The 12,847-nt window shown below is 40.0% G+C and overlaps 1 protein-coding gene across 2 annotated transcripts in view; it reads left to right on the forward strand.

Moving 5' to 3' along the window:
• The window catches only part of RELCH (RAB11 binding and LisH domain, coiled-coil and HEAT repeat containing), a 447,561-nt gene that overhangs the window by 227,835 nt on the left and 206,879 nt on the right, over positions 1-12,847 (forward strand). For both annotated transcript variants that reach the window (XM_030203226.1, XM_030203234.1), the window contains exons 17-18: positions 3,518-3,674; positions 7,364-7,487. In XM_030203226.1, the coding sequence (XP_030059086.1) occupies positions 3,518-3,674; positions 7,364-7,487 (281 nt within the window). The remainder of the gene's footprint in view (positions 1-3,517; positions 3,675-7,363; positions 7,488-12,847) is intronic.

A 12,847-nucleotide genomic window follows, 5' to 3' on the forward strand; every position in this document is an offset into this window, starting at 1 on the left:
CAGTGCCGCTGCGTTCTACGGGAGAGGACGTCGGCTGGCAGGGAGTGGGGTCCCCCGCCAGCAAAACGGAAGGTAGGCGGGGGAGGGTTCGCGGCGGGAGGGGGGTTGGCAGAAACGGGTGGGGCGACAATGGCGGCGGCGGGGGGGACTAAAATGTGCCCCCTCCCCTCGAGCTGTGGACCCCCCTCCCACGCAAGTCTGGCTACGCCCCTGGTCCACATGAATCCAGAAGGGATGGATCCGGATCCTGCGGGGTTCCCATGGAACGGAAAGGGGAAACAGAGACTACCATGGATGTCCTCCCCACAAATACCTTGCATCATCCTGGTGGTCTAGTGGCTTGCTTCAGGGCAGGAAAGGACCCCACGCTTTCCTGCCTGCTGCAGCTGATCCTTTCGCCGCCGCCACTTGTTTAAGATGGCTGCCAAGACTTCATGCGGCAGTCTCACGAGGCAGCCGCTTGAACTCTCAACGGCCATTTTAAACAAGTGGCGGTGGCGAGAGGATCAGCAGCAGTTGGCAGGAAAGCGTGGGAACTTTTCCTGTCCCGAAGCAAGCCACTAGACCACCAGGGTGATGGTGAGATATGTGTGAGGAGGACATCCAGGGCTGGGAGGGAGGAAGTTGAAGACAGGGTAGTCTGTTTCCTCTTCCTTGCTCAGCCGTCATCGCTGTACACCCAAAACAAAGCAAACCAGGCTATGAGATGCTGCATCCACGTTGTTCTTTATTGTTGGTAGCATTTTTACTTAATCTCACATATTTTCAAACATACCGACTTGTGTAGCATACGGATGTAAACAGAGGAAATATAATAATGGAATAATTTTCATAGGTAGAGTAGTAATTTGTTTATAAATTGTAATCAGTGTGTCATTTGGAGGAGCTGTTTAAAGGGACACCCTAACACTTACATTCGTGCAGAGATTTTTTCTGCTGGTAATGGGCCACTACAATAGATATGTTATGAGAATCAGATGCTCAGCATTCAGACTTTCTATCTATTTATTTACTTATTTATTACGTTTATATCCCACATTAAACATGAATTAGGTTGAAACCTGGGAGCATTTAAAATCTTTTTTTTCCTGTGCCTACATTAAAAGAAAAAGATACGATGTGGGAATTTGTTCCTTTTGTTTTGTGGATTGCAGTGGTATATTATAAAAATGCACTTTCCTTTTTTATTACTACTATTTCACAGAGAGATAGTGAATAATGAGGGAAAGGTTTCCTTCATGCAGAAGTTCTGTCCAGCGTCATTCTAAATGTGCCAACATTGTCCAGTTCAGCACAGTATTAGCTGCCAAGTTTATACAAAGTTAATTATGTTCAGTGGAAAATAAATCTGTTGCCTCAGGCTGCTTGCTATGTGAATATTCTATCACTGTTTTATTATTTATTTATTGCATTTGTATCCCACCTATTTGCAGGCTCAAAGTGGCTTACATAGTTTTGTTATACACAGTTAATCCTGGATGTCAGGTACAATTATTGTTGTGCAGAGATTAATTAGGGGAAGAAGTAGAGAGAAGAAGGAAGGAATTTAGTAGGAATATTAAACGATTGGTTTTCTTAGACGATGGGTTTTCAGAGGTGGATTATTGCTACCAAGTATTATTATACCAAGTATTGCTACCAAGAATCACATATTAAGGGCATTTGCAAACTTTGCTTTAATTTGTTTATCCAGTCCTTACGTGCACATGATTTTGCTTTTTAAACCCAAAGGTGATTCTTAAGGACGGTTGAACAATTAAGTATAAACTATGTTGTTTCTGACTTTACTTGTTTTGGACCACTTTGGGTCTTGCAAATCTGTACATCTGCTGTCTTAACAGAGTACAGACGAATATGATTTATGTTACTTTTACTAGAATTTTTAGTGCTTGCATAATCTGGCTTTCTTGGTGGGGGGGGGGGGTTCAAAGTGACTGCGGCACGGCAAAGGCTGGGCAGGCCTGGAGTTGGGATGGAGGAGATTACTTGCAGTGGGAATGGGTTGGAATCCCACTGGGATGGGCGGGGACAGGTTAGATTCCCCACGGGGATGGGCAGGGACGGGTTAGATTCCCGCAGGGACGGATTAGATGTCTGTCCCCATGCAACTGTCTACTCTGAGCTGCACATTATACCCTAGAGCAGCCATTTCCAACCCAGTCCTCAGGTCACACCTAGGACAATCAGGTTTCAGAATATCCACAATGCATATGCATGAGTTAGATTTGCATACAATTGTGGCAGTTCATGCCACTCACTCTTTTGCATATTCATTGAGGATGTCCTGAAAACCCAATGGGACTAAGTGTGCCTTGATGACTGGGTTGGGAATGGCTGTCCCAGAATCTATAGTCCATCTTCACCCTTCTGATACTCTGCTGATGTCTTCACTTGTTATGAGTTTTCCCTGGCAGGCTGCAATTGTTATCACACAGCGTCCTAATGAAACATGGCTGGCCAAACTCTGCTTTACTCAGGAGTTAAAGAATACACAGATTCATTTTTCATAACAAGCAGCTATCATATGCACAGAGATTTCTACAATTCTTAGACTTAACTGACCATGGCTGAGTCACAGCTCACAATGTAAGAGCCATGGCGGCTTCAGTAACCCATTTCCGCTCTGCCTCCATTGAAGACATTTGCAAGGCAGCTATGTGGTCTTCTATCCACACCTTCACTGTTCGCTGTCTAGAGAAATATTCTAGGCAGAATAGCCTTTTTGGACAAGCTGTCCTGCAGAATATTTTTAGTACTTAAGTCAACTCCACCTCTCACCCTTTTTCCCCACCAGGCTTACTATCTACTTAGTTGCAAAATTCATTTATATTGTGAGCCTGGTAGCTAATGAGTCCCACATCTGAGAATATTATGCCTGCTTGTCCTCAGAGAAAGCTAAGTTACATTCCTATAGCAGGTGTTCACAGAGGACAGCAGGCATATATTCTCACAGCCCTCCTGCCTCCCCTTGGAGTTGTCATCTTAGCTTTAGTACTGCTGGTCCCGTGTTTGAGCATATGACAAGATGGCACCCACATATGTGTGGTGGGGGCACTGCCTCGAAGATTTAAAGTGATAGGGCCCTCATCTAGGCTCCATGGATGACATCAACCATATGTGTGAATCAATTCCTGCTGTCCTAGGAGAACACCCGCTATAGATAACTTAGCTTTACTGTAGTCTAGTCATGATGATGTCATGGCATGGACCAGTGTGGTCAGACTCGTTTTTATCATATTAATGATCATTTTATTATAATTACCCTTTCACAGAAGCATTTTGCAATATGTCCTGAGATGTGAAAACACATGAAACTCATTTGTGTTTCATGTTTCTATTATTTTTGGAGTATGCACACTAGGAGCCTAATGGGAGTGTGTGAGAATAATCAGAATAGGATTTGTATGTGAAAACTTACAAATGACATTGTAGTTATAGTGGTAAGACTTCTTTCAACAAACATGTCAGATCTCAGTTTCTGTAGTTATTGACAGCTTTTCCTTGCTATTTCTTATAGTGACGAGATTTCCTCGACCTGTTTCACCTCTTCAGGACGTGGCAACTCTTATCGGGAGCCGTGAGCAGTTGGCAGTGTTGCTGCAGCTTTATGACTACCAGTTGGAACATGAGGGTACAACAAGCTGGGAGAGTTTGCTATGGGTCGTTAATCAATTGTGAGTCTACTGATTTTTCCACCCAGTTTTTATTCTCTGTATTAAAAACATGTGTACATCACAACTACACTCGTGGGAGTGCCTAAATGCAGAGTGTGTATAAATGCATTCATATTTTATTGCACAAATATATAATACATTTCCACATGTAAAACCTAATTCATACATGGGAAATGTTTTATAAATTTGCACCTATAATTTATAAAATATATAACCCAATTTAGGTTAGGACATCTAGGTCAGAACACAAAATTGATGATATTATATAAAAGACTCGCTAACATGGAGGGTTATTTTTAATCCTTATAAGGTCATGGAAAAAGTAATTCTATTTGGTGTGATGCACATCAGAAGAAACTATTTTTAAAACTTAAAACACAAAAGCACAATGTCCCAAGTGATGCCACATGTAAGTAATGCCACTTAAACATGTAAATGGAGATTTTATTACTTGCATGTGTAAGTGGCAATGTTTGCAATACTGCACTTGCAGTGTTGCAAAGCTCAAGTATTCTCGAGGTATTTTTAAACTCCAGAGAGGTAATCATAATTATCCAAGGACTAGCTGCCATATATGCAATCTTGTTGTTTTTTGTTTTGTTTTTTTCCCCCTGTGGAGCAGTTTGGATATGTTTGTCGAAGCCCTCCTACAACAACATAACATTGTATTTGTTCATACCGGAGTTGGTGAACGACCCTCCGGTACTATGTAAGCCACATTGAGCCTGCAAATAGGTGGGAAAATGTGGGATACAAATGTAACAAATAAATAAAATTATATCAAGAATGCATGAAAAGGTGTAGAATTCTAATCCTGTACCTATCCATGCATTCTTGACGCTCTTGTTTGTTTGTTTGGTAAAAAGCTCCTCTGTTCATTTTAGAAATATTTTGGAGGGCAGGTTTGTGAGACATTTTAGAGATGTAACAGCAGCAACATAAGATCTCCGTACCCAAGCAACATTGGCCACAAAACAGGTTTGATAGCCTGTCTCCTACAGCTTGCCACTACACACATTGAAACTTTATTTGGCAATGTACAAGCATCCAGTAAAAGTCAAAAACAGTGTTACTGGTGCTATTTGTTCACATGAGGAGTAGCCTAGTGGTTAGTGCAGTGGACTTTGATCCTGTGGAACTGGGTTCAATTCCAACTGCAGTTCCTTGTGATTCCAGGCAAGTCACTTAACCCTCCATTTCCCCAGGTACAAATAAGCACCTGTATATACTATGTAAACCACTTTGAATTTAGTTGCAAAAACCACAGAAAGGTGGTATATCAAGTCCTATTCCATTTCCCATTTCTTGTTGAGAGGTGGTCTCTTAGTTTATCTGCTGTCAAATATGCCAAATGTACAGTCTGTGAGCCTTAGTTTTAATCTTTTTCCCCACAAGTCCCCAAGATTCTATATATCGAGCTTAATTTCCGTGCAGAAATCAAAGTGTATTCTGTAACAATATGTGAAAATTAATTGGTTAAGTAGCTAATCAGTGCTATCAATTGGATGTAACAAGCAATTATCAGCACTAATTGGCATTAATTACGATTTACGCACACAACTCACTGATCGTATTCTGTAACGTGGTGAGCCTAAATTCTAAGTTGAAAAGGGGGCATGGCCATAGGCAGGGTGTGGGTGTTTCTAAAATCTATACACATTATTATGGAATACACCCACTCCATGCCTAATTTAAGCATCAGGATTTCTAAGTAAAACATGACCTAAATGGACGCAATCAAATTTGGTTATGTGGAGAGGCACTCTGCATATTCTATGTACCTTTTAGAAATTTAAGCCTATTCTATAAAATTTGGGCATACTTTAGAGAATACACTTATGTGTATTTTTTTCCATGCAAATTTTTCAGGTGCCATATATAGAATCTAGCCCAGTATGGGAGAAAAGGCTTGGTAAATCAAGCCATGTGTAGTACTTACAAAATGTGTCTTAACCACTGAGCGTAAAATCTCTGCCTTCAACACCACCTAAGCAAACATTCACAGTTCAATTAGTTAGAGCAAGTGTGGCTTTCTTGATCAAATCTTTCTTCAGCATTTTAAGGACTAGATATACTTAGAATTTTCATTCATTCATTCAAGTATTTATATACTGCTTAGACCTAAACGGTTTACAGTTTCATTTTACAGGTACTAAGTCTGCCCTATTGGGTTCACAGTTTAGGTAGTACATTGTACTACTGTTGTACCTGGTGCAGTGGAGTGTTAAGTGACTATGTGGTTAGGAATACTCCTTGGGGGAGGACCTTAGTGTCCTTGGAGGTGTGTAGAGGGTGATCCTGTTCTTCAAGTATTGTGGGCCATTTTATCAGAGCCTTTATTTGGTTGAGCCTAATGTATTATGGGTTATCAAATAAAAAAAATGCAAAAAAAGAAACATCAAAAAATCATTACAAGCAACATTTGAAAGCAAATAATGCTGTCCTTTTCATTGTTTTTAAAATAAATTTCATAATGAAATCTTTAGGGTACTTCAAAAATGCTTTGTAAAATTCTTTTATTAAAGTCATCTGAACCGCCTACTGAAATCTGTAAAGAAAAAAAAAATATCCAGAGAAGGTATGCGTCAAAGCTTGTCATTGGCCTCCCATGTGATCTTTTGTTTAAATTCACACAGGCTTTTTAAAATAGAATTATTTTGATATTGATTGAGAACTTACTGCTTTTCTTTTAAATTACCTGGGGTGGAAGGAGTCAATTGGAAGGGGCTATTTAGAGGAAAAGTGCTTCCAAACTTATATAGAGTATTTCCCCATTTTAACACTTAAAAATTCATATAACCTCAGATGATGAAAACAAGATGATAGACCCTCGCTCCCCTTTTCTTTCTCTCTCTCTCTCTCTCTGCTCTACTTCCTCCTCCCCAATCTTCTTCAAAGATTGAAGGCAGCAGCAGTTTAACAGGACCCCCATATGTCAGAGTGTATTCATAGATCCCAGTGCTGTACATGGGTATCTAGTCTAACAGGAAGCCTGCAGAGGAGGGAGAGGGCAAGGCCCCATACTGAATACCACTGCTATGCTATGTGTACAGCTATATCCAGAAAGAATAGGAGCAGTCCTTGTTCTGTGACCCAATCCACTAATTGGGGTCCTGACCCACAGTTTGGGAATCACTGTTCAAGAAGATACTGCTTTATTAACAATGTAGACAAACCTAAAAAAAAAACAGTATTCACTTACTGGGTAGGCAAAGAACAGCACTGGAAGTGTCTGAAGGGAATTTTATGCTTTCTCATCAGGAGGATAGAGTAATTTTTTGCTGGCATGGGAGACGACATGGGGAACTGTGGGAGATATTACCTGGGAACAGTGGTTGTGTGATGATAGATGGGAAACACTAAGAAAAAGCAATAGTAAGGATGAGTAATAAAATCTGTATTTTCACCAAGGTGGGTATACTTCATAGCTTCATGGTGTCTACTTCCAAGATGAGCAACTAGTTCTAGAGCAAGCTATATATATCAGTAAATTATAGTAGTCTACTTGTCTTGGATAAATTTGTGTATATGATCATGATTTAGTTTTCTATAATCTATTTTATAAATGATATTTTTGTCTATATATTTTTCTAAAATTTATGGAATCTGGGCAGTAATATGCAACTGTATGAAATTGAGTTTCACACTAAACAGAAAAAGTTGAATACATTTTTAATCTATTTCCTCAGGTTACCACAGCTTATAGAAATAGTCAGCAGAATCAATGTTGCCTCAACTGCCTGTGTCCATGAATTCTCCAGATTTTTTTGGCGACTGTGCAGAACATTTGGAAAAATTTTTACCAACACTAAGGTGATACACCATTTTTACAATTTATTTAATATTTATTTATTAGAATTTATTTACTGCCTTTTTGAAGGAATTCATTCAAGGTGTTATACAGCAAGAATAAGTCAAACATAAGCAATAGACAATTATAGCAGTAAAAATATTCAAATAATACAAAGTATAGCATAGTATACTACTACATTGTCAACACAATACTTAGTAAAACATTTTAATAGACAGCATAGGGTATAAGCAAAGATGGAACATACAGGTAAGATAGAGTAACAGGAGTAAGAAAATAAGGGGATTAATTTAAGAAAGTTGCACGAGTTCAGAAAGGTACTTGAATATTACCTTAGCTAGGGTAGGAGTAGATAAACATATCCTGCTATGGTATGTGCAGCCAGTGTCACTCGTGTGTGTATGGCTAGCAAGTTAGTTAATTTTTCCATGAAAGGCCTGGTTGAAGAGCCAAGTTTTCACCTGCTTCCTGAAGTAGAGATAGTCTTTTGTTAAGCGAAGCCTTTCAGGGAGTGCATTCCAGAGTGTAGAGGCTACTCCAGAGAAGGATCACTTGTGGCTATCATATTGTGTAATGTCCTTTGGAGAGGTTGTGGTTACGGATACCCCTTGGGAGGACCTTAGTGTCCTTGGAGGTGTGTAGAGGGTGATACCGTTCTTCAAGTACTGTGGGCCATTTCCTTTAAGGGCCTTGAAGATCGGACTTAGTTTTAAATTTAGCCCTGTATAATACTGGTAGCCAGTGAAGTTTCTGCAGGAACAGTGAATGGTTGTGGTGTTATAAGAGCTTTACTTCAGTGTCACCAAATTATGGCTGCTCAAGTGACATATATTAAATGAGTTGTTTTCTAAATGCCAGACAAGGGGATACTTGTACATATCCATTCACTTTAAGGTCCAGTTGGGGAATAAAAAGCCTCTGCATTGGATTGTGGACAAATTTACTGATATAACTGAGTCCCAGAACTGCTGAAAGAGAATTTCATGCTAACCTGAGAAGAAGTGCAGTATTATCCTTACTGAATGAATTGGCATATAGATCTGTTCTTTTGTCTTCTTAGAGGAGATCTTACAGAATTATAGATGAAATTGAGCCAAATTCTAAACTCCTGCCCATAATTCATCTACTCTCTAGATAAAGGTAATTAAATGTGATACCTATGTGAGGAATGTAAGAAATCTGGGAGTAGATAAGATATTTCCTGCTATTGGATAGGAGGATATGCAATATCAGTTATAATTTTTTTCTTAATAATAAACCTTGCAGAAAAGTTTGTGTGATTAACAGTATGCACTTCTTGTGGTTTTTGTCACTTAGACCCATTGTGCTGGGAAAGAATACCTTAGAAAACAGCTTCATACATTGCATTTTCACTTTTTAAAGTAAAACTGTTAAGCTCAAAGAAAACTGTGCAGTTTTGTGGGTTATTTTTCCTTAAATAAAAGCTTAACATCAATGTGTGTGTATTCTATATTATACAATGTAAGCAATCATTTTTCGCCTTTTTTTTAATGAAAAAATCTAAAATGTCTGTCACATTAATCTTTGACTGGAGAACAATAGTTCTTTCTTTGTGTTTGCTTTAACAGCTGCAGAAGGAGAAGAGGAGAGAGAGAGAGTGTGTGAAATTAAGGATAAACTTAAGTTCTTTCTAACCATAGTAAATTATTTTCTCCAAGGACAAGCAGGATACACCATAGGTTCCCAGAACTTGGTACTTCTACCCCTTGACATCAGCAAGGGATGCATAACCCCTTGCAAGACAGAGAACCATCTCTCCTGCAGCTTGTCACTCCCAGGTGCTCTGTTCCTCCCTCCCATAGTTTGTCCTCAGGTGCCCCCTATAGGAGGCTTGAGGAGGAGCTGTGACATTCCCCTCTCTCTCACTGTCTTTTCAGGTCTGTAGCAGAGGCAGAAACAATGTGAAGATGCTCCTCTGTGATGAAACTTCATGTGTCAGGCATAGCCAGGGAATTGGTCCTGTTTGTTTTCACATTGATTTTACCACTGATACAACTGCTAACATGTTGTCAGACTAAGAAGGCTGCATGAAGGTGAGCTGGAAGGATGGAGAAGAGAAAAGAGGTGATGCTGAGTGGAGGAAGAGAGATTGAGATGGACCGATAACTGGATGGGGGGAGAAGAGAAACAGAGGAGCTGGCAAGGGGGTGGAGAGGGAGAGGAGATGGCTGCATGGGAGGGAGGGAAAAGAAGGGGAGATATACTGGACTTATGCTGGGAGGGAGATATGTTGGACCTGAGAAGGATAGTGAAGATGTTGGACTACTTGTGGTTGGGAGGGGAGAATCTGTACCCATGGAGGGAGAGGAGTAAAAAGGGGAGCTGCTGGGCATATGAAAATACAGGGGCTTGGAGATAGGAGGTGCTGGATATGCGAAAGATAAGGGACACAGAGAGAAGAGATGCATGAATATGGAAAGAGAAGAAATGTCAAATGGACAGCAGATCTGGCAAGAGAGTTAAGACAGGAAAGGAAAAGCCAGATACCGGGACCAACAAGATTAGAAAAATAAAATGACCAGATGACAAAGGTAGAAAAAGTTATTTTAATTTCTATTTTGTAATTAGACTGTCAGTTTTTGAAATTTATATCTGCTACAGCTGATCAGAGTTCGGGGGTACTCAGTTCAAATTTGTTCAACTTAGGTATATTTGGCTTGAAGTTGAGAAACACTAGGATACACTGGTCCTCGCAACATGGGTGGCATTGTTTGACATATCCCTGTGTAGGACCTTTTCTCCAGTACTGACTGCAGAACGTTTGAGACCATACATGTATGCCATCTCCTTTCTGCTGTCACTTGGGACCATGCTGGTCTTACATTTTCCATGGAGCCATACAAACACATTTTTGTTGCAGTCTCCTCAGAATTTCTCTAATTTTTCAGTCAAATTATTTAGGCTTCAGTCACTGTTTGGTTATCTTCTCAGTAGCTTCCTTGGATTTTTTTTTTTTTTGCTAGTTTTGAAGTTTCCTTTGTTGGTTCAGTGTAGGCCTCTGTATGTCTTGACCTCCCATTCAGATTATTTTTCATCATTGAGTTATTTGATTTAAAAGCAATTTTTATGAATTGAATGTCCAAAAAGAGAGCCTCAGCAGCTTCAAGAAATGTTGCCAGTGCCACAGGACTTTATCCACCATGAATACATACAGTTCCTTCAATTCCTGGGACCCAATCATGATGCATCTCATTGTATTCTGTGTTCACAGATGGGTGAGAGGGATTTGTGGCCATGAGAAATGGTGCAAGATGACATTTGGGGCTTATAAAACCGGTGCATCAACATTGGCATCAGAAGTATCAATCTGCATGAGTCCTGGAGCTGCAGTGGATGCCGGGGATGCATCAAAATTGAGAGTGTCTTGATCACTTTCAGTATTGAGCATCAATAGATGTCATCAGGTTTGGTCATTATCCAATTCCTGCCTAAGAGATCATGATGCTGGTCATTAAGGAAGCTGGAATGCCTCAACATCACACCTCTTCGAAAGCTAGGCTCCAAGAGTACTGAGATTGCCACTGTCCTCCGTGCCCCCACTCTGAGGACTGCTATTCTCCATGGCATTGGAACGGGACACCAGTACCTATGGACCAGAGATTTCACTTGAAATACAGTCTAGTGACTTCGGAAGATGTGAAAAGTAATAATTTACAAGGGACTCCAAGATATCACACTATAAGAGTACCCTTCTCAATATTATTTCTATAAATTTTATAAAAGGGCCATTAGAAGGTGGGTAGAATCCCAACATTCAGTTGACTCCAATATTCTCACCCATTTTCTTCATCGGTCCAAAATATTTTCCAAAACATTTTGTTGAGCAAATAGCTTCTCTTTCTATTCTTAATAATCCCGTCACATTTACAATATCTTCAAAAGAAATTGGCAATTTCAAAACAAGTACTTATCTCAAATTTTTGTTCTTTTTATGAAGCTTAAATATCCAACCCCATCTGACATAGCGCTACGTTTCGCTAGTCCAGCTGCATCAGGGAATTTGGGATCTAAAATACAAGAAACAGTATTAATCCACCATCCTTACATATCATAGTCATAATTTCCTCAAAAACTTACTATAATTAACTTTTTTCAGGCACCGTTTCTTCCAATATCTTCCAAAATGGTGGCGTTTTCTTCACGCCATATATATCCCTCCCACTTGATGACGTATGCCAATCAAAATAAACCCCAGACTAAGCAAATCAGGTCAATGAAACCCAGTCCAATTCTTCATTCAAACCCTACAGTGTCACTGTTTGTAAATCATATATCCAACTCTGTTCATTTTTATTTAAGAGTCTCTGATTTGCTAAGTGAAATGAATTAATGGGTCTCATCTGGGCAGATGTTGGAGATGCTGGGCCACATGGCTTCTGCTGTGCATATAGAATACCCATGGCATGTCTCAATTTTAAACAAGCCCAATGGACATAGCACACACAGTTGCCTCAGATCACTGGGAATTCACACCATCGGATATCCGTCACTGCTCCTCTATGGGACTCTTTGTCCTGGTAGACTCATTCCAATCTGGCAAAAGGGAATCCCCTTCCAAATTCCTCAGATTCTGGTAACTCTCATGCTTTCAAACTGTTCTGGGGAGCTCACATAGATATGTTTCACACTCAAGTTGTCTGCTGAGGAATAACTTCAGCAGAAACTACCTCATGGTCGGTGATTATGGAATGCTCTAAAGCTTTAAGAGGTTTGTTAATCAACAAAGTTATCCTAATTCATACAGACAGCCAGGTAGCAATGTAGTGCATCAATTAGCAGAGAGGAATATCTCCGTTTTGAGAGACTGTTAAGGTGAAGACGCATATCTAGCAGGCAAAGGACAGTTACCTAGCACACAAACTGAGTTGGCTCCTACACCCCACAATTGTCTTTGGATGAGTTTGGACCGTCAGTTCTGTTTCAGGATAGAGACACAGCAAGCTAGTTTTAGATGCTTTTCTCTTTCATTGGAGGGAAAGGAATCTTTTGTAGTTGTATCCTTTGATATCTCTAATAGCAAGGAACTCTGACATGACAGAGGAATCATGATTCCCTTTGCCCAATATTGGCTGGAACAAGATCGGTTCCCTCTTCCTTTAGATCTTTCTTTGAGAAGTCCCATAACATTGTGATGTTTTCCAATACTGTTTACGCAGGATTGGGGAGTGAAGCTGCTTCCCAACGTTGAGCCCCTAGCCCTCACAGCTTGAACATTGAGAGGTTAGTTATAGATTCTCTGAACTTTCCTGATGGTGGTTATCAGGTCTCAGCTTCCAGAAAAGATTCTACTAAGAGGTCACAAAGATATAATGGATGAAGTTTGTCGTCTATGGTGTCAGAA

The sequence above is a fragment of the Microcaecilia unicolor genome, chromosome 1 (genome assembly GCF_901765095.1).
Source record: "Microcaecilia unicolor chromosome 1, aMicUni1.1, whole genome shotgun sequence".
Taxonomy (NCBI): domain Eukaryota; kingdom Metazoa; phylum Chordata; class Amphibia; order Gymnophiona; family Siphonopidae; genus Microcaecilia; species Microcaecilia unicolor.